The following is a 27,062-nucleotide window of genomic DNA, read 5'->3' as shown; positions in this document are numbered from 1 at the left end:
AAATAGGGAGAAAAGAGGAGCTGAGGGAGCAAAGGAAAAGCCATCACCGCCCCACGGGCAACCAGGTGTTTCAGTAAGTTTGAGGGGAGCGAGGTGGAGAGACCAAGCAGTAAGACAAGGCTCTGTGGGAGTGTGGAGCAAGGCAGACACGTGCAAGAGACGCTGCAGATGAAGGAAATAAAAGGTTATTGAGCCAAGGAGGCAGCTAAGAGGTTTAAGTACGGAGTAGGTAAAGAAAAAAAAATGACTTTTTTCATTGTCTGCTTCTTTTTCTTAGTTCAAAATACATGACTTTCCTTAAAATGGTTGAGTTATCAACCAGCCACCCATCAGCACCATGAGGCCAGGCCACACACTCCCAATCCCAGTGGTTCAGGAAACATCTCCAAACACAACCTTACACCCCCATCACTCCCCTCCAAGGGCACTGAGGTAGGTACCTCCTACATTTTGCAAGAAACCAGAGGTTTTTCCTCCTTGTCCTTGCCCAAAGGCACTTCTCCTGCAGGGCAGGATCTAGCCCAGCTGATGAGCTGTTGTAAAATGTTGAAAATGGAGAGGCAGGAATGGGATCATCAGTTTGATTTTGGAACCAGTCTTTTTCCTGGCTGGAGAAGCTGGTCTCTTTTTAAAACAGAAACCAAAGGGCAGATGCTTACTGGTGTGAGGTTCTGATCGTTAGATACCTCAGCAAGTGCCATCAAACCCTGCAGTGGATTTGTGACCTTGTCTGACCACCCCCAAATAGAGAGGGGCTGCTTGCAGGGTAGCCTATGATGTAGCTGACGGGATAGTAAATGGGATAATTAATGGGACAGCCTGTGAAATAGCTGGTGGGGTAGCCTGTGGGATAGCCGTACAGGACTCTCTTCTAAAAGGACTACCACATGCTCTGGAGCCTGCAGAACCTCACTGGTCTCCCCCATGGGTCAGCTGGTGCCAGGCTTCAGTTTGGGCAGGGAAGGCAGCCTGAGCCCCCATTGAACCCTCTCCCGCAAGCCGAGCTCTGCCAGACTCCGGCACAAGGGACACCAGGACATCTTTCTGGAGCTCCTCCATCAGCAGCCTCAGAAAACACCACTAATGGTGCCAGAACGAGCTGGTCCTGGCCACTCTGTGTGCTCGCAGATGGGCACACCGTCTGTGCCGTGTGAGGGCAGAGGAGCAGCTGTCCCCAAACCTGCTCCCCTCCGTGACCCAGCCTCACCCAACGCTGCTCCTTCAGCTCCCAGCAGGCGCGGGCACTGCAGAGCAGTGCAAACACGCAGCAGATGGCACCTGGCATCCGCTCAGAGAGTCAGCCATCGGGTGCTTTCCCCTCGTTTCCTCCTCGTTTTTTTAGCTACACCTTCAAACGAGGGCCACGCTTGCCAGGATGCTTCGCGTTCCCCTCAGCAGCACATGCCTTCGCCGCAGGGGTGGCACAGGGCGAGAGCGTGGGCTTTGCGTGTCCTTTGTGCTTCTGGTGCTGCTGCCTTTACAGCTCCTGCTTTTTCTTCCCAGCTAGGTAACAGGAGGGCTGTGGAAATCAAGCTGCCGGCTTTGTGCAGAGACAGCCCCAGCCCTGGCTGCAGTGGGGGTCTAAGGGCATCTCCAGCGCACGGCAGGGCTGGGAGCCCGCTGGCAGCCTGCGGGAAGCTCCCTGAAAAAGGTCCAAATTTAGCAACCCCGCTCCCGTTTCAGGGTAAAAACGATGGAGGAGGTTTCCCCCCATCAGTGAGTGCTGCTCGGCGCTGCCTGTGTGCCTGCGAGCCCGCAGCTCCCAGCCCGAGAGCAGAAGGGGGCTGTTGCCATGGGAATGGAGAGGGCACTTCGGGAGAGCATCTGGAGCCGCATCCCTGCCTGCCCAAGGCAGCTGGATGCGGAGGGGAGCACGACTAAAAGGAGGTGGCAGAGAGACGGAGACACAGCAAAATGCGTGCACGTTAGAGGAGGGACCTCCCCAGAATGAGAGTGCAGTGGGACACAGAGGAGCAGGGACACCAAACTGCCAGGCAGCGGTGGCTCGGCTTGGTGGGGCTGAGCCTTGTTTTCCGCTCTGTTTGACGCTGGGAAAAGGCCCAGCCAAAGCCCGGCTGTAGCAAGATGGGATCTGCCTCCTCCACTTACCGGCCCAAGTGTATTTATTTGGATGTTGATGGAAGAATTCAAAAGGTACTCGTGCTGTTTTCTCGCAAAGTGGCGTCTCCGGCCGCAGCGGCGGCTGCAGGCTGTGCTTGCTGGGTGTCCTCTTTCTGCGAGGCGAGCGAGACGCGTGGCTCCAAGCCTCTTTTGAAAGGGAGGGGGGGTCTCCAGCAGCTTCTGCTTTTGGACACAGATTTTAATTTAAAGGGGAAGGGGCTGCTGGCAGCCTGCGAGCACCCGGCGCTGCCGGCGCTCGCTGCCTACGCAGGAGTTTCGCAGCGTTGCAGGACGCCTCTCCGAGAGCAGCCTCCTGACGTGTTTGCAAAGTTTTGCTGGCGGAGAGGTGTTCCCCGGGCTTTGAGCCCGGACACCACAGCTGGAGAGCACGGAGCTGTTTTGGGATTGCCCACCAGTGGGCTTGTAGGACGGGTGCTTTCCTAGTGGGAAGTTACAGGGCGGGCAGGTGCCGGGTGCTGCTGTGCGGCTGCGGTGCCGCGGGGCCCCAGCGCCCTTGTGAAGCCGGTTGTAAAATGTCGATGGATGTTAATCAAATCTTGGACTCCGGTTAGTCTGCCTTGTTTGCTTAGCCACGGTTCGCAGCACAGGGGAAACGGCAGGGGAAAATGTGTTCTGGCTGAAGGGGAGAGCTCACACCGTAGAGCAGAGAGCCCACCGCTTTTAAGCTGGGAAACGCCTCCGTGTTTTTGTAAGTCAGTCCTCTTTTTCTTCTTTCTGACGGCAGTTCCTTGGCCACGGACCGAGTGCCTTTTATAAAACAGAGCGAAAACCACTGAGAGGCTCACAAGTAAGCTCTGACTTGCAAAATTCGAATACCCATCCTTTGTGCTCCGGCTCCAAGTTGTCGTTTCACCCAGCCGCGCCGTGCCTCTCTTCGAAAAAGAAACCAGCAGAGATGCCCTTCCCCTTCCCTCCTCTCCTGTGTGTGAATGACCACAGGAACAGGGCAGAGGCAGAGCTCAGCCGTGCCCTGCCCCGCGTGCCTCCACTGCCCACGGTCCCCTCTGTCACTGCCCGGGGGACACCCCGCCACCAGCAGCACCGCCGTGGAGCCGGCCGTCAGGAACGGGACCCTGGGGAGTTCTGCTCTTCTGAGAGCGTACGGAGCACTTCTGTAGGTGTTAGTAAATCACACCGTTTGCCATCACCACTGGGTTTGGCTGATTTTATTTGGCTTGTCAGTTATTTTTGTGTTTTTTTGTTTTTAAAAGAGCATTTTCACAGAGCCAGTCTCTGGAGAGCACTTTTGTCACTGAAAGCGTAGAAGAGGCACAGCCGCATGAGCAAGCAAATGCAAACTCGGGCGGCATTAAGTATTTTTTTTTGCTCGATAAATGTTATCTGTTTCTTTTGTCAGATGTGAAATTCCATCTGTGCAATGTTTGGAAGGAGTCCTGCTATAAAAATACCGAGTAAATGGGGTTCACCCAGGGGTAAGCAGGGCATTATCTCAGATCCTCATGCCTCCTCTGTAACAACATCCCTTGGAGAAAAAAAAAAAAAAAAAAGCAGCCCTTAATCTTCTGAGGAATGCAATATTTGAGGCTTCTAAAGGGAACTCATTAAATCAATGCTGAGCCAGTAATGAGGTATGAGCTTCGTTACAGCAGAGCTTGCTGAGTTTGAAAGGGCTCAGCTCCAACTTGCAAGCGGCTTGCTGGACATGGCAGAGCTGTGCTGTGGCCAGGACTGGCCAGGCTACAGGGACGATTAGTCATGGTGGCAATTACTAATAGTCAGTTTTGTGTTTCTACCGCACCTTAAACCAGTGTGACCTCGGGGTGTGCTGCTGATTTTGGAAGATGTGATTTCCCCTCTGTGCTGGAGCGAATGAAGGGACAACCCAGGCCCCGCGGGCTGCATGCCACTACTCCTGGGAGCCTGCACGTTGCAGATGAGCACCTGAAAATGCTCTGCAGCAAGAGCTGAACTAAGCTAAGTAGGTTTGTGTGTCATCGGGTCCAGAGAGGCACGAGTAGGGAAGGCAAAGGGACATGGCTTGGTGGTTTGCAGCAATGGTTGGAGCTGGAGGAGGGTTTGCTGGGTCGAATGGACACGTGGAAGGGAATGACTCCAGCAGGAATGTCGCTGTGGGTGCTCACAACCAAAAGTCTGGCTTCTGTGTCCACCAGGAGAAGGCTTTGGCCTGCTAATAGCATTGTGCTGGCCAAGGAACAGAGGACCAGGGCCCCCGTAGGGTGGCCACCTGCTGACCTGGTGGAGGCAGAACCACAATTGAAGCACGAGGTGGAGGGGACAGCCCTGCCGAGGCTGCTGGAGAAGGAAGATCAAAGGCTTAGCAGCACTACAGCTGTGTGCTGAATCGGTGCCCTGCACAGACCCGCTTCAAAGAGGCCATTTGTTCTTGGGGCTGATTGAAAAATGGGGTTTTGGCATGATGCCCCTCCTAATCAGTGCCTACACGATGTGGATGCACACCTGGGGAAATCAGCACTGCTGGATTTACCTATTTCTAAAGGATGTTCTTGCCCAGAGACGTTCAGAAGTTCATAAGCCACTTGCCTGGTCACCCACCTCCCTCTGCACTTTGCATGCATGTCCAGGGCTTCACACACCTGAGAAACACGTCCGTGTCCCACTTGTACACAGCCAGGATTGCTGCCAGCTGAAGGAGAAGACGGTGGATTGGGGAATGGTGCCGTTTCACAGAAGATAAGGAGACCTCACAACACCACGGTGGGCAGGGATTTCTCCTCAATCCTGGAGTGCCACTAGATGGGGTCAAGCACTCAAGCCCCCCGGTCTGCCAGTGGAGAAGTGAGGTTTGCCTTGAAAAACTTGAGCAAGCCACCAACAGCATCTCTGCGGCATTATTAGCCTTCATAATGTCATTAACCCTTTGGCTTCTTTTTTAAGAAAAAATCCTGTCGAGTCTGTTTTGAATTAAAAGTCCACCAGCACAGAGCTCATGCTCGTTTTTATTTTTATTTTTTCCACACAGAAACTACTGGGGATCATTTGGTTTTGACCTTTGAGATTAAAGTGGTGAGAAAGCAGAAGCAGCCAGTGGCCACATTCCCAGGTGGGTGGCTTCATGGCTCTTGTTTTCAAATGTCACAGGGTGGTGGCTTTGTTCACACAGTCGTAAGGCGTTCTTCTGAGAAAATGCTTGTCTTGAGAGGATTTCTGTTTCCAGTGTCTTAATCAACATCATATTTGTAACAAGGATGGAAAGTCAGAAGCCTACAGAGCCTGAATGAACTGGAAAAATGAGAAAGACTGCCGCTTTTGTCAGAGATTCAAGGAGATCACTCAGGGTGATATTTCTTCCCCGTCAGAAAGCGAATCAAGAATTTTGGAGTCATTTTGCTGGTTTACTGAGTCATTCTGGATGCTGAGCAGAGAAATTAGCTTTCTTTTCCTCTGGGAAATGTATTGACTCCAACCTTTCTCAGCGTCTACTGTGCTGGCCCGTCAAGCAGCACAACGAGATACCCACGGCTCTTGCTCCCCTTGGCCCGAGGTCCACGAAGAGCAGAACAAAGCGAAGATTGGGTTCTGGTGCTGCAGTTATTGCACTGAAATGTCAGGGCATAGGAATAATTTCTGTCATGTGAGCTTTTCTTTTTAATTAGAGCAACAGCCACTGTGGTATAAATGCCTAGACTCCAGCAAACCCAACAGATTTTTCCAAAGCTCGCCGTGCTATTTTTAACACGCCGAACTGGATTCAGATTAAAAACAAAACCCGGCAGAAAAATAGTGGCATGATGATGAGTTTGAGGCCATTAAGAGTCTTCGCACCCCTAATTGCTGCAAGACATCCCCGTGACTTTCTTGGCACAGGGGACCAGCATGCTCTGTGCTGCCCACGTCTTTGTCCCGTGTCTGTTCAGATGAAGGATTTAGCACAATACACGTTGGTTTTTAGGGTGATACACCAGGGTGTGCAGAGGAGGAGGTCACGGGCAGTCGGGACGTGGACACCTCTTGGGGCTGCTCTGCCTGGCCACCTCATTGCAAAGCAGCAAAAAATAAACAGCAGATTCCGTCTGACTCCATCACGTTACAGCACCTAAAGAGTATGTAAACATCTGAGAGAGTAATAATGGCCTCAAAACAGGCTTTTAAAAAACTGAGAGAAAATGTCATACTTGAGACCTCTGTCCCCTTTCCTCCCGTCTTTCCTCTCCAGCATGCGTCCTCTGAGCACGTAGGAGGCCAAGCCACAATCCCAGCACAGCTCTGTAATTCCAGCACAGCTCCATCATCCTTCTGTGTCCATCCACCAGGAAGTCTTCTGTGGACAGATGTAGCCTATCGCAGTCCATGCTCACTTTAGCCAAGACAAAGCATAAATTTAACACCCTCCTGCTAGTGTTACTGAAGGATTTGGACAAGCAAACCATTGAAGCTTACGTTATTTACGTGACCCTCTTTTGGTGTAGTACAAACAAGACAAAGCACCTTGTTTCTAGCACCTTTCTGGCTAACTTCTACAGCTGCAGACTGGCCTTTCACCTCTCACTGCTTTTCCTGACTCTGTTGACTAATATCATGCTTCTACCAGCCCAACATTATCAAGCATGTTGGAATATCAGGCATTATTATTTTTGTTAGTATTTTTGAGACAAGCAGCCCAGCTTAGCTCACATTTAGTGAGGACATTTGGTCCTAAAGCATCTTTACCACCCAGTTTATGAAACATTTCAAGCCTAATGCATTAATGTGCTACAGGGTTAATTGCATTTAGTACTCCATTAGAAGCAATTCTGTGCCCTTTCTGTGTTAACAGAAGCTAAAATATAAACATTTTAGTTAATCGTCAAAGGTTGAAATGTTTCCATATCTGCTGTAGAAACTAAGAAACTTTCCGCTCAGCATCACCAAATCTGCCTTGCTGGTTCCTGGTTGTATTCTGCCACTAGTCATTATTGCTGAAAGACTGGATACTGTCAATATGTCCTTTGGTGGAGTCAGTAGGGTGCACAAGGTTCTCTTTAATGTAACCTCTTTCCTCTACAACCCCAACAACTCTATAAAGTGATGAGATCCTTACTTACAGTGTCAGAGACCACCTCTGTCATACTGTCCCTCTCAATGGATGTCCAAGATTGCCCAAGGGGAATCACCACATATCGTTGTATTTTTTTCCTAAAAAGAGAAAAATCTCCTTTCTCGTAGCTTTCTGTTCAGGAATGTTATAAAGGATGGGAATTGCAGCTTGCCATACAACCACATGCCTCAGGATCCTGATGCATCAGCTCTGTCTGGCTCCTGTTTCTCTTTTTAGGGTAATGTATATAATTAGGGAACTAAGGGGATTCACTCCACTTAAACATAAACCACAGTCATCTAAAAGTCAGTGGTGACTGCTCCAAGCTAGTCATGTAGGTTCCCCCACAGGCACCGGGGAGGCAGGCGGTATCTCCAGAGGATGATTCATCCCATCCTAGACTGGATTTTGGAGACGCGTGGGCTGACTTTCCCTTTGGAAGTGGTCCTCTACCAGCAATAGCAGGTGCCTAGCTGAGCAGCATGGATGAGACATCCAGCACGTAGATGTTTTGAGCTACGTCAGACAAATCCCACTGGTACGTTTCATGTAGGTGCCATGTTGAAACGAATGTTGCTCCACAGCTCGAAGGTAGGTGTGAACCAGCAGAGCTGCAGCACTCTGGCCATTGAAAATAAAAGATCTGCCGTGTTCCTCACTGCCTAACACAGGCAGGGTCTGGAGAGCTCGGGCAGTTTTAATTTCTGTTAGGATTCTTCGGCAAGGGCACTCATTTTTTCTTTCCCACACAAGCCTGTGCACACACACACATTTATTTTCTTTTCTCCTCTTAGCAAAGCTCCTACTGCATCAAACAGATGGCAAAGCTGGCAAACTATTTTTAATACTGTTTTACACTTGAGCTCAGAAAAATGGAGTGGTTTTCCAAATATCTACTGTTAATTAGTGCGAGAAATAAAGAATGGACAGTTTGGAGATAGCTGGGCTCATGCTATAATACTTGCATCTGAATTCCATGAATGAGAAGCCTGGGCGATGTTTAGATGTGGGGTGTTAGGTAAGGCTTCTGTTGAATGTCAAGAGCCATGCCTGATAAGGTAGGTACTCGGGACTATTTTTTGAGGAAGATCTATTTGCTTACTTGCCTAGAAAAATGAGTTCCTTCCAGTGATTTCTACAGGGAGTTATCTAAGAGCTCTGGATCCTACTTCATTTTGACATGGACAACAAAAACTGCTGAAGAGAAAGGGAAAATCACAATGAAAATTTCACATCAGCCGCCTGCCTCATTCAGAAATCCTCCATGTGAAAACTACTATTACAGAAGCAGTAACAGCTTCCCTGGTCCACAAGAGATAGATACATAACTGAATTTTACCAAATGCTTCTCTGATGCACTATCCTTCAGTCTCATTAGTCAAAGATTATCATTTCAGATTGCTTTACCTCCACATTTTAAGTGTGTCACATTTGTGACTCCGAACATTGCTTGCTCACTGAGCTGAATGAAAAGCACCAGCAAGTGCAAAAAGTCTTGAATACAGCAGGCAAAAGGAAGTCGGACTGCAAACTGAGCATAGGCTGGCTTTGAAAATATTCCTGCATTATTCATCTATGAGTTTCACTAGGGTAAAAAAAAAAAAAAAAAAAAAAAAAAAAAAAAAAGCTGGTTAAATACTTGGAAGGAAACCCAATTACCAACAACAGATCAGGAGAGGATAACGTTATGGACGGGGTTTGCAGTGTACAGAGAAGATCGGTTGTTCTGAGGATCAAATATAGAACAGAAATTGGATTTGTAGGCTGTGTTTTTACCCATCCTATCTTAAAGCAAAATATAATGCAATTAGTTGTAAACTGGTAGGTCACAGAGCATGCGCACTGTGGTCCCTTAGTAACATCTCCATCATGGTCCTTAATGCTAAACTGCTCCTCTAAGTTAGGACGCCAGACAGACAGCAGGACTCTCAATCCCTGCTCTGTCTGAGAGGAGCTTTATAATCCTCCACCAGAGGTGGATACTGTGGATTAAGACAGAATGACCTCTTATTTCAGAGGAAGACCAAAAAAAAAAAATATATATATATACATATATATACATGTATATTCCAAAAAATGCAGAAAGGACTGCAGGAGAGAAAGCACCCCACAGTTTCAGCCCCACAGAAGTGAGCTCTGGGCCAGGAACCAGGCATCCGACTTGAGTCACGCTGTCCTACTTCACAGTCACTGCATGCTTCATCAACATCTTATTTCCACTCCAAAAAGCCTCAGTTATTATTCATTCTGCTTTCCCCCCCTTTGCTTTGCATTACTCTCCAAGGCAGGAAGACAGAGTTCCCTGCTTAAACCAAATGACTACTTCTTGGTCTTGATGGAGTGTTATTAAAACGACCCAACTAAGCACTCAGGGAAGACTAGTTTTCCAGTAATTTTTCTGCACATGGTAGAAGTTATTCTAACAGGAAAAAAAAAAAAAAAAAAAAAAAGGCAGAAATATGAAATAATGTTAACTCTCTAACAGGAGAAACTAATTGTTTGCAGATGTTGCATCATTTTGGAGGAACACATTCCTTCCCTCCTGGCACAAATCCAAGGGAGATGCGATTAACGGGGTTTACACGGGGCTGATTTTCTTAGTGGCATTTAAGCCATCAATCTGCAAGCTGAAGCAGAAGCCTCGTTTCTCCTTCCCCATGCAGTTTATCACTTCTGCGAGACTGCTTGCATGATTTTGGCTCTGCCTTTTCTTCAGAAGGGACTCTGACAGCTGAGTGTCTTGTGCTGTGCGTGCAAGATCTTAGCCACAGCTCTAGAAACTGCTGCAGTCTCCTGCCTTTGACTTATGTTTGCTCCATAGCAAGGTCTCACTCCTGTCCAAAGCAGTGCTACCTTCCAGCACCAGGTGTTTGTGCATGGAGTGAGGTGCTGGGACACATTGCGGCAGTGCCTGGCTTGCCACCCAGGATAGGAACAGGGATCTAAGCAAGATGATGACTGGGTCAGAGACCGCTGAGACATTTGAGGTTTGAAGGGCAATGAAATCCCTCAGTGCTGATGTGGGTCTGGATCAGACCTACAAGTGGTGCCAGAAAAGTGTCATCATGGAGACCCGGGCCAAACACCGATGGGTTCAGGACATCTGCCCAGCCAATGGCATCTTCCTGGCAGTGTGGAAAGTGCTCATTTCTCCACTCAGTGGCAATAGGACTTGCTATCCTCAAAGCTGCAGGTCAGCCACCTTCCCTGGTCATGGGAGAAGCCATGCGTGCCAGCTGGCTGAAGCATGGCTACAAGCCAAATGTCACCGTATCAGCTTGATGGTGCTAATGTCCCTGCAACAAACATGGACTTGAGGCAAATAGGATTCCTTTACTGGGCTGCAGCCATCGATAGTACACAGCACTGTCCTCCTGTCTCTCCAAAATGCATTCCAGTTGTATTCCATCAGCACAACTGACATCGGCTTTATTGGGAACATAAACCTGCAGGCAATAACAGGAACAATTACATAGTCCTGGGAAACATTGGAGGCTGTCTGCTTTGCTTTAGAAGAGAAGGAAGTTGGTTAGAAAAGCTCAGCAGGTTGCAAAAGCAGAGAACTTTAGTATAGTAGCATATGCTCTTTGATTAGGAAAAAAGAGAAAAGAAAAAAAAAAAAAAGGAAAAAAAAAAAGGAAAAAAAAAAAAAAGAAACACAAGAGCTGGGAAGCTGGGAACAACCATTAACATCCTGAGACGAGTATCAAAGTACAGTGGGTGATTCACAAATCCACTTTTAGTAATCCTAAATAAAAATGCCAAGTATGGAAAGATAAATAGCATGTATGGAGATAGCTCATAAGCTAGAAAATAATATCTACAGTCTTTGTTTCTCTTCCCACTCTTTCACTATTGCGTGGAGTAATGGAATTATTAATGTTCATCCTCAATGAACTGAAAGCTCCTGCTGCTTTCCGTGAGTCAGGCAGCTTTCTTACCTTTAATGTTTTTTAAATATATATCTTTTTAGTCTTTTCCTCTCTTATCTGTCCCAGTCAATAGTAATTGATTTCCAGAAAAAGAAGCCTCAATACCTGAAATAGCACTCCCAGAACAACACAAGCCTTTACCCTGTGCTCAGCTGCAATTACCATCATCTGCTCAGCTGCAGCATATACGAGTTGTTGGTACAGGAGCAGCTTCCCAGTAGTCTGTCAGCCAATTTTAGCAGCTATCACTCCAACAGGATGCTGCGTTCTGCTCAGAGCAGGGTTTCCATGCTATCTGAACCTGATTAGCTATGTTTTATTGCTTTGGTTGCCACTGCATTTTAATAAACAAGGGTCAATCACCGAGGAAGTTAGCAAAACAGCCTTTTAGAACACACCCGGGCATTAGTCCCACCCATTTCCTCAGTAATGCTTATTAACTACCCCAGCAATTAATTGCCTTGAGTTTTGGTAACATAAATATATTACCTACCGTAAGTCCATCTGGGTTGGAAAACAGGGAAGGTGAGTGTATGCTTCTGTATTAGTCACAGGCGTCTCTTGAGGACACTGATGTCATTCAGCTAATGATGCTTAGCTGAAAAATAAGGGTGCTTTTAACCACCCATGCAAAGTGAGACCTGAAGCATTGCTCCAGCATCAGGTTTTGGTGCATAGTATTGCATGCACAACAGCACTGAGCCAGGGTGGCCAGAGCTTGTGTTTTTGTCCCGATTCCTCCAATATTTCAGGAGAAAGGACAGCGAGATAAGTTTACTTAAATTGCCATCTCCAAAAATCATGTTTATAACAATCTCAGCCTAGACCCCAGCAGGGCTAGGTGGATGCATCTCCTAGCAGGGCTAGGAGATGGAGCTTGAGGGCAGGCTGGCCATGCCAGCACAAGAGAGTAAGGAGAATTGGGGGATGGATGAGAAAAGAAGCCAGAAAAGCCCACACTGTGACTGCAGCATTGGGTTGGACATGGGCAGGGGGAAGTGTCAGAGGCAGTGTTCACTGTAGCACAGCCTCTCCAGGACTTGGCACTGCCTCCAGAACTCCCAGGGCTTGCATTGTACCAAGGCATTGGCAGATGCCTGCCCTCCTTGCTGGCAGAACATCCCACAGCTTTGCCAGTGTGGGCAGCAGAGGTCTGGGTTGGGCATCACGCAACGTCCCCATGCTACCAGGAATATGGGATTGTGTTACTGAGAGCTACATGGCAATGGGGTCAAACAAATGCTGCATTCCCAGCCCTGCTGCTGCCCCTTCAAGGTCCAAGCCCTGACCTAGCAGCAGGAACAACCGGAGCCTGGTAGGCTGCAGGGACTTGGACACAACTGGAGGAGAAAAATGCTCTCTTCTGCTTACAGCGAGCTTAAGTTGGAGTAATCCAAATAGCAGTGCATTTTTATACCATCCAGGGAGCTCCCTAAATCTGGGTTGTTTTCCTCCTAAATCCAGGCTGTTGCTTCATTATATTTGCGGTTGTTGCCATCCTGCAACTCTACTGCATTATGCGATACCTTCCGCTGTCAGTCCTCATACATTACTGCTCTACTTCTGAATAGTGCAATTAGGTCTCTGGAGCTTTCTTTTTTTATTGAAAAATAGGAAAGGTATTAAAGTGGGAGCATATAATATCCCAGCTCACGAGTCAAATCAGATAATTGGAATGGTAGGCTGAGCCTTAAAATTGGCCCAGTTCAAGCCTGAATAGAGTTCATCTCCCACTGGGAGCTAACTGTCCTTTCTCTCCTCTGTCTTCATTTTCTCCCTGCTGCTGTTTGGTTTGGAAGGTGATCTTCAGTAAATACTGCAACTCCAGAGATATTATGGACCTCTTCTGCATCGCAACAGGGTTGCCAAGGTAGGCCTCTCATTTATGAGATTCGTTTCCCTTTTGCTCCATTAGTTCTAGGGACATTTTAAAGCCAGGCCCCAAATGATCTGGTGACCTGCTCTCCAGGCTTCTCTCTTGTTCCAGCCTTCTGGAAGAAGAAGCTGGGGCAACACAGACAGCCCCAGCTGGAAAAGTGCATGAAGCCCTGGCAGGTGTTTAGCCACTTTGAACAGAACAGAGCTACTCTACAAAAATAACGCCAAGTGCAGAATCCCTGCCCAGAGTACATATGGGCTCTGCGTGCCTCACAATTACACCAGTTTATTCCCCATATTGAGTGAAAAGCAACAGCATTTTTAAAACCTGCATTTTAATGGAAAAACTTGGGGCCAATGAGAAGCATTGCCATCAGGTGCTAAACATTATATTTAGATACACTACAGGCTAATCCCAGGCATGGGACAGCCAAACTGAGTAACCCAGGAGAACCAATTTATAGAATAAAGAGAGGGCAGCCCCTCAGCCGTGCCCCAAACCCACCCCTACCAGAGGGCATCTGCTGTCTGCAGGTGGGCCTCAAGAAGCACCAGGGAAATGCCCAGCAGCATGCAATAAGCCGTGGTGTTTACTTCTGTACGTACATGTTTATGACACACACACACCAAAAACAAAACAAAAAAAAAGCACAGGAAAAATAAGTCAGTCCTTTAATCACAATTTTATTGTATGACTTCAGATCTAGGGACTGAATGATAAAATAGTCCATATTGACTCAGAATTTGCACAGGTTACTAAAGAGAATTAACAGCCTTTGCTGTTTATCCTTGCTGTTTCCTTCCATTTGACATTAAAGACATTAATAACTCTTATTTGCCTGTGATGTCAAATACTTCCACCCCATCAAGCAGGAAACTTGGTTCAGCAGAGTCATTCATGAGTAGGGCGTTCACGGCATATTTGTCCTTTTATTTTCAGCAAAGGACTTCTGCAGTTCTATTCATTCTAATTAGGCTCCTGGAGCCAGCACAGACCTTCACATTTGAGCCTATGATATCACACCTAGCACAGGATGCCAATGAAGGCTCCGTATTTAGCAAGAATATTTGTTTTGTTTGTTTTGGTAAGGGAGTTAGTAGATGATTTAAAGACTGGTAGTGATTTGTATATTGTGAGTCAATATATAGCCACCTAGTCAATGTATCACAAAACACAGCTTTTCAACAGAAATTATTAGTTGATGAGTCAACAGTACGCAGGAGTTACCAAGGAGCAAAGTTCACTCTGAGATCAAAGATGATCACGTTTCACGTTTTGCCAGTAACATCTCTGGTAACTGAAATGGGCAAAACACCAAGCCTACCTGGCCCTGTGCTTTGACCCTTTCTGCACCACGTAAAAGTGGGTCTGGGGTAGCATCAGCCATGCCAGGAGTACTGCACAAGGGAAAATGGCTGTGTGCCGTGCACGGCAGCATAGGATCTCAGCCAGCATTTCTCGCTCAAATAAACCTCTCTGGAACATACTTTTCAGAAACACAACCATCTCCCTCTTGACAGCAGACAATTGTATGGTATCCATTGACCCGACGATGCCAGCAAACTCGGAGAGGTAAGCCGTGCTGCAACGTGCTCCTCAAAAGGGGGGTCATGCCCAAGAGAGAGGGGGTGTTGGGCTGCGATGCCTCTTGTAGGCAACATGAGGTGAGCAGCTTGCCAGGGGCAGGGAGGTGGCACCACGAACAGCCTGCTGGCTTATAACTCTGATGCCAGCTGGTTTTGAAGATTTTTTGCTTGTTATTAAAGTAGGAGTGATTGTCTGAGGAAAAAATACTGCTTTTAAGTATTTAATGCAGAACAGCTGTTCCCATCCCACTCTGTTTGCTGTCAAGGCTCCCAGCTCCTTTGTTCCCTGGCTCCTTTACTGCTCTGTTAGGACCAAACCGTGACATCAGCCGCAAGCGAAGTCAAAGTCTTTGATGAGGTTAAGCCTCTTCCACGCTGGCGTTGGCCCTTCCTGTCTCCACATCCCTTTCTCTTTTTCTCCTTGGCTCCCCGTTGCTTGTTCAGCCTTGCACTTTTATTTTTACTGTGACTGCTCACAGTTACTACTTCTGCTGTTACTTATTCCATTGCAAATTTCATCGTGACTTGTCTCTGGTGTTACCTACACTGGTGCCACGTGTCAGAGCCGCAGCAGCCATGATGCTACAATGCTACAACCTCTTGCTCTGGGTGCCATGAGCATGGTCCCCACCACAGGAGCTTCCTTCCAGCCTAGCAGAGCTCCTCACCATCTCAGTCTGCAAGCTCTTGAGACTTGCCAAAGAAGAGGCATTTTTACCACATTTGTTTCACAAGAAAGATCTCCTTGTGTGTAGGTCAGCAGTAAACTGAGGGTTAATTGTGCATAAAAAGTGCCCCCTCCATATTTAAAATGACAGAGTTTGAACGGGCTTAGAATATGTTCAGATATTCTGTGATTGTCACAAGTGGTTGTCCTGCTCTGCTCTGCACTGGTGCAGCCTCACCTTGAGGCTGTGTGCAGTTTTGGGCACCACACTAAAAGGACACAAAACTATTACAGTCCAAAGCAGGGCTACAAAGACTGCAAAGGGTCTGGAGGGCACGATGTGTGAGGATCGGCTGAGGTCCCTTGGTTTGTTCAGCCCAGAGCAGAGCAGGCTGAGGGGAGGCCTCATGGCGGCCTGCAGCTCCCTCACGAGGGGAGCGGAGGGGCAGGCGCTGAGCTCTGCTCTCTGGGGACAGCGACAGGACCCGAGGGGACGGCATGGAGCTGGGACAGGGGAGAGTCAGGCTGGGGGTTAGGGGAAGGGTCTGCACCCAGAGGGGGGTCAGGCACTGGGACAGGCTCCCTGGGGCAGTGGTCATGGAAGACTCATTGTTGCTTCCTTTGTTCTCCTGCATCTCTTACCCTAGTTGTTGTTGTTCATAGCCCCAAGCCTACTCCAAATGGTCTTGGCTCCAAGCCTGGAGTTCAAGAAGTGTTTGGACAATGCTCTCGGCCATAGGGCCTGATTTTTGGGTGGTCCCATGTGGACCCAGTAGTTGGACCTGTTGATCCTTGTGGGTCCCTTCCAACTTGGGATATGCTGTGATTCTGTGATACTTTTCCTCCTCAGGGAATGCAGATGTGAAATACAAGCTGCTTTCTCAGCACTGCTAACATCAACCCTCTCCGACTCTTCCAGGTCTCCCTACAAAGTGATACCTGTTGCCACTGGGCAGCTCTCAGGTAAAATAACCCTTTTGAACTGTATTTGCTAAAACTGAGGTTGCAATCATTTCCATTCAGAAATTATGTGGCTGTGATGCATTCTGTTGTGGCTGAAGCTATGGCAGAATTAAAAGTATTCTGGAGGAAAATTTAAAAAAAAAAAAAAAAAAAAGAAAGAAAGAAAAAAGAAAAAAGTTGTCCCCAAATTTCAAAGTCTTTGAAGATGAGGTGGAATGGCTGGAGGCCAGGGGACTTCCAAAGTGCTCAGCCTGGGCCTGACTCAGCACAGAGCAGCGGTGCTGCGAAGGCATTGCCGACCAGGCTTGAAAGCCCATCCCACAGTGCTTTGTTCATCCCTCAGCAAACCTCTGCTGAAAGCTGAGCACTGCGTTTGAACCCTGTGTTATTTCCAAATGGCTGAGGAGGGAGCATAATTTCTGTTGTGGGCATAGTAGCTCAGAGTGTAATAAATATTTAAATACACCTGACAAGATTAAAGGAGGCCTGGATGAAAGATGACATCTGGAATACGTTCCCCAGTGCACAGTGGTGTTGTCCTCCTCAGGCAGGACTGAAGTGGCATTTTCACTGTTTTTCTTTGCATGCCGGTGTTGGGCTCAGGCCAGCAGCTCTTGGGCACTGGAGCAGAGCATTTGCTTGGGGCAATTCCTGTAGATTGTCTGACTCGCAGCAGCCCTCATCCTCATCAACTGCAGTATCTCCTGCCACTCAGTCTCTCCCAGGCAGCCTGAGCAGGACCTTGGGTTGTACCTGGTGGAGCTGCCCTGGGGAGGGAAGGGAACATCACCTGGGGACACAGTCTAGAGGAGTAAAATGGGAAGATAGGAGAGACAGAGGCAAGAGGTTAAGATCATTTTGGGAATGGAGAGCACATGGGAAGAACAGGAGGAAGCCAGGAAGTCTGTGTCTGAACAAAAAATGGTTTACAGAAATGGGTGAGGCTCCTGGGACAGGGGCAAGGCAGTTTGGCTGTTTTCCTGCTAGTTGCTTTTTCTTGCTTAGGCTCCTGTGTTATGCGAGAAAACAGTGTCTCACAGCGCTGTGTTTTATAGATGGGGAGGTGCGGGGAGCTGAAGCCTCTCTTTGAAGTGCCCATATTCCCCACAGCAGAGGTGCTTACAGGAAAGGGCACAGCTAGGCAATGAAGGAGGATGCCTGGGTTGACACGGAGAGGCAACAGCTGGGCCCTTGTGCAGGCTGAGAGCAAATGAAAGCAGAGAGCAGACAGGAAACAGGGAAGAACTTTATCACAGAGAAGTTTGTTGCAAGCCATAAACTGGTCCTGTGTCACCAGCCAAAGCCAAGGGACACACGTGACCGCTAAGAGGAAGGAAGCTGTTTGTTAAACTATTTCCTTATTGTAACAAACTCAGCAGGAGCAGCATCACGCTGCTAGTCCAGGAGCACATGCATGCATTATCAGGTCAGGCAAGGTGGGGTCTCGGCTGGAGCACTTTTATCTACATATACCACCCTGTATATGTAACCAATATCCACATACCCTAAGATAGAGAAAGGTGAATGCTGATGGGGCTGTTCCTGGGAATGCCACCATGGTATACCAGCAGAGAAGCTGGTTGAAGGGCTTTTTTTTTTTTTTTTTTTCTCCACACGAAGCTAGCCGTATATTTTTATAAGACCATACATGACTTCTCACACTTTCCCAGGGCCCTCATTTTTCAGCCTGGCTGACAGCATATGGCTCTGCTTTGTGCTGAATGAAGCTCACTGTGTCAGCAAGGTCTCTGCTCCCTCCCTGCGTTTTATAGAACAAAGATTTCCAAAGATCTGAGCTGAGAAGGGCAAGAAAAATTCTGGTGGTAGGTTGCCAAAGCATAAGACAGAATCTGCTGGGGAAAGAGGCAGAAAGTTGAACTGTGTGTGATGGAATGAGTGTTCCTTGGTGTCTGTTTCTCTTTCACATGGGTTGTCATTAATCTTAAGCATTCCTGACATTTTGCTGAGAGTAGGAAGAATGAGCAGAGTGGGAAATTGTTCTTCTTCATTAAAAGAAAAAAAAATATAGAAAAGCTCTGTTCTAGCCGTCACTTCTGAAACAACTCTGCCTGTGTGATTCTGCCTCCCAAAGCAACTTCTTCAAAAGTATGCCAAAAGAGGGTCACCCCAATTTCCACAGTGCTGGGAGCTGATGCACCTCCTTCCAGCAGTCTCCCAAGCAGCTGGAAGAGAGTGGTGCGTGCTTCAGCAGAACAAAGGCTGTAGAAGGTGGGACTGGAAAATATAATCCTTCGGGAGGGAAATACAAGCAGTGGCTTTCATCCAGAAGAAGAGATATCCACCAGAGTCCTGCTAAGAAACTGTTCTTCATTTCCTGGCAGTAGCCAGGGGAGAGGGTTGGGATTACAGAGGTTGTTACTCAGTGGCTGTTGGAGGCAGCAGTGGTCGCTGCATCACTCCCAGGCAGACACCATGTTCACCTGGCCTGCAAAACCCCTCTGAGATGGCATCTTGTCCCTCCTGACACCAGAGAGGCTCTGGTCTGCGCCCTCGAGTTGGAACAGGCTCAAAGCTCACAAAGTGATGGCTGCGCTGTAGCTGTGCTTGGAGTTCAGGCACTCTGCAAAACTGCTGAAAATGCCAATTAAGGGAACAAATCCTGCTGGCAGTATGCTCTTGAGAAATACAACTGAAGTTTATTTTTCTTCTGAGAGCATGGAGGAAGGAGTTAGGGTGGTGCTCAGTGGGCCTGACCTGCAGTGGTCCTACCTAGGGGGAAGCATGGGCTGAGGCTTTCCTACCTCTACAAGGTTGAGTGAGTCTGTAAAGACCTCACAAGGGACAAAACCCAAAAGTATGTGCGATGTGCTGAGCTTGGCCACCACTCTCCCCGCACCACCATCTACAGCTCTTTCTGGTGGGGCCTCCAACGCGAGCAGCCCCTGGAAAGCAGGTGAGAAGATCCAGAGAGAGCAGCACCCTTGCTGCTGCCCTGATGGGGCTGGAGGCCACCACACGGGGAGGGAAACCCACCTTTTGTCCCCAGGGATATTGCTTGACGTGGGAGAGCTGTCTTGACAGGTGCAGGTGCCTGCTACAAGAGTCTTGTCAGGGGCAGGGCCAGCCCACAGGCCATTTGGGCAGCTTCAGCAGGGAAGCACTTGGGTTTCTTCAACGATTCAATGCACGGGCCCTTGCACAGGTACCTGTTTATTGCTGGTAAAGCCACAGAAGCTCATCACTGCGTCTAAATCTACCTATTCTGGGATCTCTTTTCCATTTGGAGGCACGTTGACACCCATAGCTCAGGCAAGAGAGAAGAATATGAGAAAAGCGCTTGCGTGGGGCGCGGGGCAGCTGCCTTGGGATTACTCACCTAGCGAGGGCTTGCATGCGGCAGCCCAAATTACCCCGAGCTGCCAAGCAAATTTGGCACTCGGTGTGATGAGACTCACGGACGTGGGCTTCCAAGGCTTCCTGAGGCGCGTGCCCACCTGCCTGTGTGCTTGCTGAATTCCTCTGACCGCCCAGGTCCAAACAAATCACAGGAAGGGGGAACACGGGCAGGCGCCCGAGCCAAAGGCACAGGCACACGTGAGGGCAGGACATTGCGGTGAAAAAATAAAGCAGCTGAGGTGAAAGGGAGCTGGGGGGACCCTGGATGTCAGCGTGGAGAAAAGCAGTCAGACCGGAGCAAAGGGAGTAGAAGGACACTCGGCTTTCCTGTTTGCAGAGGAGGGGATGAGCAAGAGTAAGTGACACGGGTGAGCTGCTTCATTTTCTTCGTAATTGGGAGTTACCCCCCTGAAAGGAGCAGGGCAAAGAAAAGGCTCGTTGTCCCTTTAAGATGAGATGAGCTGCCACTCTTAGTCATATATCTGTACTGCACCCTAGGGTTATAAAAACATACATCTTCGTTTTGAAAGTCTTTTATTACATCCATAAACATCAGATTGCAGCTGACTGTTCCTGGGATGAGAATGTCCTAGTACTCCAAGTGAGTTTTGGCAGGGGGAGGGAGTGAAAGTAAGATTGGTTGTTTTTTTACCGGGCCGGTGTTTATAGGGGACTTGTCAGCTTCCCGCACGCTCCAGCCGCTGTCAGTGCTGAGCAGCAGTGCAGGGAGAGGGCACGGGTGGCTCTGCTAAGCCCCACCACCGGATTTGTCTCTCATCCCAGGTGCTGCCCACGGTAAGCTTTCCTCCCCTCTTAACTGGGACGCGGTGGTGCTCGCTCGGTGGGGTTTTCAGCAGCAGGCTTGTTTTTGTCTGTGCGTGAGAGTGGGGAAACGGGAAAACGGGTTTGTGAGATAAGAACCGATCTCCTTGGTGCTGCCAGCCACCCCGCTGGGAGCCGGGTGGCAGCAGAAGCAAGAGGGTTAGATGGGAGCCCTCCCGTTCTTGCTCCGGTTTGGGGACCCGGGGGTTGCAGCCAAACTGCTTTGTGCCGAAAGCTGAAGGCTCTCAACGAGCATTTCTGGCGTCTCCGCTGTCTGAGCGACTGCAAATCCTTTCAACAGGTACAAGAGCTGTTATTTAGGAGCATGCTGTGAGCGCTGGGCTGCACTTCTCTCCGATGCACTCAGTGCAGGTGATTGCACTCATGAGGGGCGCTGCAAAAAGCACAAGAAGGAGCTCCCGAAACGCCACCGGGGTGCTTCTGTGCAGGGGATAAGCGGGCGCTCAGTGATCTGTGTACGAAAAGCATGCAAACATTTCCGCTCCTGCAGCACGAGAGGCCGGAGGGACGCGCACACCGCAGGCAGTGTGGTGTGGGTTACACCAGTGGGGCTTCCCCAGGCTGGCTCTCCTGGCCCCATGGCACCCCGGCAGCCAAGGGAACCCACACATCCCACCTAGGAGACATCAAAGGGGTCTCCTCCAAACAAGATGCCTCTCAGAGGTCCAGCACCCCCAGAAAACTTTGGGGAGGGCTTGCCTGTGCTCTGCAAGGCGGAGGACGGCAGGCAAAAGGTGGACTCAGCTGCATGCCCAAATGCTGACACCCTTCAGGGGACCCAGGATGACTTTTTGGCTGAGTGCCTCATTGTCAAAGCCCTCCTTGCAGGGATGCTGAGTGTGTCTCCTCGCTTTTCATTTTGTCTTTTGTGTCTCTTCTGTTGTTTTAGATAAAGAAGAATTGTTCCAGAATTTATTGGGACAGATTGCCGAGCAGTTCTCAAGGTAGGATGCTGAACATCATTATTTATTTAAAGTTTTGTTTCTTGTATCAGCCAGAAGTGAAAATTTCATAGGAGGTAGAGAGGCATTTAAAATCTCTTTCAAATCCCTCTCTTCCTGCCGAATTTAGGCCAGGTACATACGTACCTCCTGCTGAGAGCAATGCGGTAGCTTAAACCGAGAGCAATTCTAGCTTATATTTGATCTAAAATTAAATGTTCTTACAGTGCTTCTGCCCTCTTAGGAAGCAAATGAAATGCTCCTTTGTAGAACACAAAACCCAGCTGATTTGTTCCATTTTTTCCCTTTATCACACGCATGCATCCCTCCTCAGTGAGGATTTCTGAGCATCAGTAGGGGCTGCTAATTTCGTCCCAGCTAGTTTTGGCAGGACAGATCAACTCCACCACGGCTCAGCACATCACCAGGTTAATTCAGAGGAGAGCTGCAGCGTGTGGCAGCACCGAGGTGCTGCTGTTGGGCAGAGCATTATCAGTTTCACATCGCTTCCCGAGGGGGGGGTACAGCAAACACCAAGTCACTGCAGACAGGGGGGTGCTGGAGCATTGCAGAGCCGCAGCAGATTCACAGAGCCACAACAAAATCCTTTGGTTTTGATTATTATTATTTTTTTTTTCTGAAAATGAAATGTGTGGATTTTCTGCCCCAAACTTTGACATGGCCATGGAAAATCTTCTTTCCCTTACGGCAGCCACAAGTGGCCCTGATCAATCCTCCCGAAAAGTTTCTGGCGGTCTGTAGCTAGGGTCGCCACGGCGCTAACTGTATGACATTAATCCATGAGGGTTTTCTTTCCAGGGTTTTTAAAATCAATGAACTGAAAACGGAAGTAGCTAATCACTTGGCAATGCTGGAGAAAAAGGTTGAATGTGAGTGTCCCTGTGCTCGCGTCGCAGAAACCCTTGCTCTCCCACCCCGGAGCACCCCGTCCCCTCCCGCATCCCCTGCCATCCCTGGCCCCGGCCCCACATCACCCCCCTGCACCCAGCAGCCCCCCAGCACCTCCGCGGGGGTCTCCCCTACAGCATCGCTCTGCTAACACACCTGCAGCCCGAGCTCTGCCTGCTACGCCCTTAGATAACTGCAGGAAGGTGTCGCAGCTGCCTTCTGCTTTGGGTCAGCGCGCTGGGTATTGGCACGGGTCGTGCATTTTGTCTTTCGGTGAGCCTTTCTCCTCTGGGAAGCACTGCCTGTTAGTTAAGCTGTCGTGGGGCTTGTTCTTGCTGATTTCTGAGCCATGAGCACGTGGGGCTGCACCTCCTCGGCCCTGGCCATCCGCTGGCACGTGCAAGGCAGCAGCAGCAGCATTTCGAGCTCGCCTCGCTTGTTCTGTGTGCTGACGGTGACACGGGTGGTTTTAGTTACTGTGCAACAACAAAGTCAAGTTCATCTGGTCAAAGAGCTCCTTTTCTGTTATTTTTTTTTTCCAGGCAGCATCCAACTTATCATTTTTCAGTATTACTGTGCATAGAGCAGACCTGGGAAAGGCAGGGTAGGGTAGAAAGGCAGGTAGATGAACAAGACGCCGTCCCCTGGCACAGTTTTGACACCAAAGGCCACATCCTCATTGATATGCAGCATTTAAACTTCCCCGACACTACAGCTGCAAAGAGCACTTTCTCACTGGGGCTGGCTGGGAAAAAAAAAAAAAAAAAAGTTTCTGGTTCGTGGAAAAAGTTGTTTTCCTGAAATTTCCCTCAACCAGAAGCTACCTTGACCCTGCAGCTGCTCAGCGAAAGTGATGCCTTTGTCAGCAGGAAAGGGGAAAAAAAAAAAGCAGTCTCGTTCAAGGAGCAGCTGCAGGGGAGCCCTCCCAGGCCCCCCCCTTGCGAGGAGCCCAGCCAGCCACGGGCTGGCCAAGGCAAATGCAAGATGCAGCAAAATGCTGCTGTTCTGCCTGGCTGCTCCCTGTGGCACCTCCGGCAGCCCCCTCCTGGGGGAAGGAGCTCCCTGGGAAGGAGCTGCTCGAGGTGGGACCTCCCGAATTCGCCACGGAGCCACATCTGCAGCTCCCAGGCTTGCACGTTTGCAAAGCAAAGCGGAGGGGGAGGGAGAGCCCAGCCTCCCCTCTCAAGCAGGGATCCCAGGGGTTGCTCGAAGAGCCCCGTTCCAGGGCTGGATGCAGCCCAAGGATTTCTTTAGACAGCACAGGGTCTTTTCAGGAGGTATTTCTTGCTGCAGAATAATATAATGGGCCCTTCATCAGCGCACATGACAAGGCCATTTATCACTTGCAAGCCAAACGGGAAAAGAATTGTGCTTTTGTTTTGCCTTCTCCCCCACCTCCTTCGGAGATCCCTTTCCCACCACTCTCACGTGCGATCTCCAGGACTTCTTCCCCGGCGGGGTCGTGTGTGCAGGGATAAGTGCCCACGACAGCACAACATCTGCACCTCACATGGCACGTTCGCAGCTTCCTTCCCATTGCTGTCCAGAGATGTGTTTCAAGGAGCCCAAACTTTTCAAGTGATTTTTTGAGATCCAGCCTAAAGCTCAGACAAGGCCTCCATACAGGGAAGGCGCTGGGAATGCTTTGTGCAGCAGCCTACACGGGGATGAGGGAGCTGGCAAAACCCTTGACAATTTGTAAGCGTCTCACATCCACCTGAAGAAAATAATTATGTAAATTCCCTGCCCCCCTGGAGAGGATTTGGAAGCAAGCTGAAGAGACGCAACAGGAAAAAACGCTCAGGGCTGCTATTTTGCTCCGTATCTCCTCTCCCCTCCGCGGTTGCCTGCCCTACCACCCCGTGGGTCTGGTGACCCTGCTCTGCTCCCGCTGCTTTGCATGGGCACCAGCCACCACTTTGGCAGCCCCCAAGCTTCCCCCAGGTGGATACCCTCGAATATATAGCAGCATAGGAACTGGGTATCCAAAAAAAAGCACAACGTGATGCCCAGAGTACAGATACTGACTAAGCAGGACGGCGTCGTGTTTCTATTGTCACTTTGTGATCACTCAAAGAAATTGCTTTCAACGGTGCTAGACAAGAATATATGTTCACCTGGAAATGGGGTTTTTAAGTGGAGGGTATCCCTGTGATCAAGCATAAATCAAACTCCTTTTCCTCCCCTCTCCTGGTAGATGACATTTTTGGCTTGGTTCAAAATCTTTTCTTTCTTTTTCCCCCCCTTTCTTGTTTCCTCATTCAAAAGCAATTTTTGTTGTTACCTGCACAAAGAAATGAGGTCTCTGCTTAACTGCAGAGCTGTGCCCTTCCAAGACAGATTTTCATCACGCTCATGTTCCCCTCCAGATCAGCACGGTTTCCATGCTCCTCTTCTAAGAAGGTGGCTGAATGCCGATCGGCCCGTTGTGCCTTCCCTCCAGCTCCTTGAACCACAGCTTGGCCGTGCAAGCAGTGAGTTCAGCAAACAAAACGAGCTGTGAAATGGCTACACGTGAACGACACATTCCTCATAAACAGTGCCACGCTACGTCCTTGAGCGTGCTGGTAGTTCACGAGAGGGGAAGGGAGAATATTCCTGCACTCGCCCTGCGCGGGGTGTCCCAGCTACGTGCACCAAAATGCGTTGCAGCACGAACAGGCAATCAAACTTTCTGCCTCGTGGCGCTCCTAATTACACAGAGAGGGGGGATATAGGATTTTCTGTGCCGCATGCAGAAATAACCTTTGATTGCACAATTGATTGGCAAAAGCATGTGATGGATCTTCGATGCCTATAAAGAGGAGATCAATGGTGGCGGTCAAACTTTTTCAATGCTCCTCTCTCGCTCCTGCAGTCTCGCTTTGGCTTCTCCGTGCCCAGCGATGCCTCTCAGTGCTCTGTGTGAACTTTCAGATTAAAACCTTTTATCTTAATGGGAATTCAGATCCTACTGCGGCATGTTTGTCTAGCTGCGCTTATCAGCCCATCGCGGGAGGGATTTTTTTTTTTTCTTTTTTTTTTTTGCTCAGGATTTCCTTTGATTCGTGCTGTACGGCAGAGAAGTCAAGGCATCAGAACAAGCCGGCGGCTGCTAACAATCGTGGAAAAGCCGAGGCCTTGTAGCCGGTCTGTGAATTAAAATACTCGAGCTAGTACCTGAAGCGGGCAGCCAAGAATGCCTCTGGGTTTTCAAGACATATCACTTTGGCAGCACCCGCGTGTGCGAGAGCCGGGGCAGGCTGTAGGGGCTCGCTCGCTCTCTGGACAGCCCCCCCTGTTAAAGCCCTTTGAAATTTTGCACAGTTGTGAAAGCAGAGCCTTTGGGTTTCGCCATGGTAACACCCCTGGTGTTTTCCTTTGTTGACAGTGGAAGGCCTGAAAGTGGTGGAGATTGAGAAATGCAAGAGCGACATTAAAAAGATGAGGGAGGAAATGGCAGCGAGAAGCAGCAGGTAAGTTCTGCGCCAGACCTACCCAGAGAAATACGCGGCCGCTTTCAAACCCTCCTGCAACACTTCTGCAGGATCGAGTCGCCCGCTGGGCTTAGAAGCAACGGAGCAAGGAAAGAAACAACAAATTAATTTAACATTTGAGGAGCCGGTGCCATTCATCAGCTAAAGTAGCTGAGGCCACCTGAATAGAGAAGCAGGTCTTGCTGTGGAGGGTGATTTTTCCTGTGCTTCACCAGGCTGAATGGCAATGCTTCATCCAGATGTGCGGGGAGAGAGGGAATGGGAAAAGACCTTTTGCAAAATGTGGTGCTTGCTTAGGATCTGCTCCAATTAGCTCCAGTAAGATTCAAACCACGTTCTGGAAAAGAGCAAATATCTGTGTAACTGCTCTCCTAATTACGATCTCGTGCTATTTATAAAGCGTCCATTCCAATTTTGACAAGAATTTGGGAATTTGCGTTATAATGCGAGGGCTCGCCACAATTGTCAAGCCGGCTTTTTTTTGTAATTAAAACAACAGCAGGGAAAAAATGCGTTTCGTAGGGTACGCGGTCTCAGCTGGTGAGCCTGCCCCCGTGTCACCGAAGCGCCCCGTCGGGACAAGCACATGGTCACTGCAGGATGATCGATGGGGAAGGCGACTGAGCGGGAGGCACCTTGCTCTGAGCGGGGCTGAGGGGTTCTCAGCAAGTGGAACCGTGCTGTGCTGGCAGCCGCACGCTTCGTCTTCATCTGGGGTCAAACTCAGCGGCCTTTAATCAAAACTGGTTCCTCTTGAGGGCAACGGGGGTTTTGCTAGAAGAATTAGGCTTTATAATCGCTCGCTTTTATAAATTTTACTGTCCGGATATTCCAGGAGACAGGGAATTAACGCAATCCGCTTCGGTCTAAGGCCCATTTCACCTGTCATACTGGCATAAACATGGAGTAATGTTATTAACCTCGGGAGACCTACTCCAGATCCACACCAGTATGAGAGATTGCAGGTTGCTTCGTGTCTCCTTCAGGTGTGTGAGGAAATTTCCCTAGAAAAGGCAGAGCTCAGATGGGCAGCAAATGCAAACGCACATATGCAAGTAACATCCTTTTTTTTTTTTTTTTCCTATGCTGCTGTGGGGAGCTGGGAGAGTTGCATTTAGGGGTGCAGCGATGCACGAGCAGATGGGTAAAGCCAAAAAAAGGCAGCTATAGCAGGTTCTCTTTCGCGGGGAGGCTGCCAGGTGCTTCAGGAAGCACCAGGCTGCCCCAGCAGCAGCCGTGACTCATTCCCGTGGCAGGCTGTCCTTTTACAATCTGCATTCTGTGGCACAAACAGCAACCTGCGAACAGAGCAGCAGGAGCAGGGAGTGCTGTGTCGGCCCCGGGCCAGGC

At 49.3% G+C, this 27,062-nt stretch overlaps 1 protein-coding gene across 3 annotated transcripts in view; it reads left to right on the top strand.

Moving 5' to 3' along the window:
- Window positions 1-2,085: 2,085 nt before the first annotated feature.
- The window catches only part of PDE9A (phosphodiesterase 9A), a gene marked incomplete at its 5' end in the record, with an annotated part of 40,686 nt that continues 15,709 nt past the window's right edge, over window positions 2,086-27,062 (top strand). The window contains 7 exons of one of the 3 annotated variants that reach the window (XM_084286792.1): window positions 2,086-2,154; window positions 12,891-12,961; window positions 14,465-14,542; window positions 16,143-16,186; window positions 21,276-21,330; window positions 22,147-22,217; window positions 25,607-25,691. In XM_084286792.1, coding sequence (XP_084142918.1) covers window positions 2,086-2,154; window positions 12,891-12,961; window positions 14,465-14,542; window positions 16,143-16,186; window positions 21,276-21,330; window positions 22,147-22,217; window positions 25,607-25,691 — 473 coding nt within the window. The remainder of the gene's footprint in view (window positions 2,155-12,890; window positions 12,962-14,464; window positions 14,543-16,142; window positions 16,187-21,275; window positions 21,331-22,146; window positions 22,218-25,606; window positions 25,692-27,062) is intronic. The other 2 variants (XM_084286793.1, XM_084286794.1) reach the window with 2 other exon arrangements.

The sequence above is a fragment of the Netta rufina genome (assembly GCF_964035555.1).
Source record: "Netta rufina genome assembly, chromosome: 1".
Lineage (NCBI taxonomy): Eukaryota > Metazoa > Chordata > Aves > Anseriformes > Anatidae > Netta > Netta rufina.
Note: the sequence above shows the minus strand (reverse complement) of the source record. Positions and strands in the feature narration are given on the sequence as shown.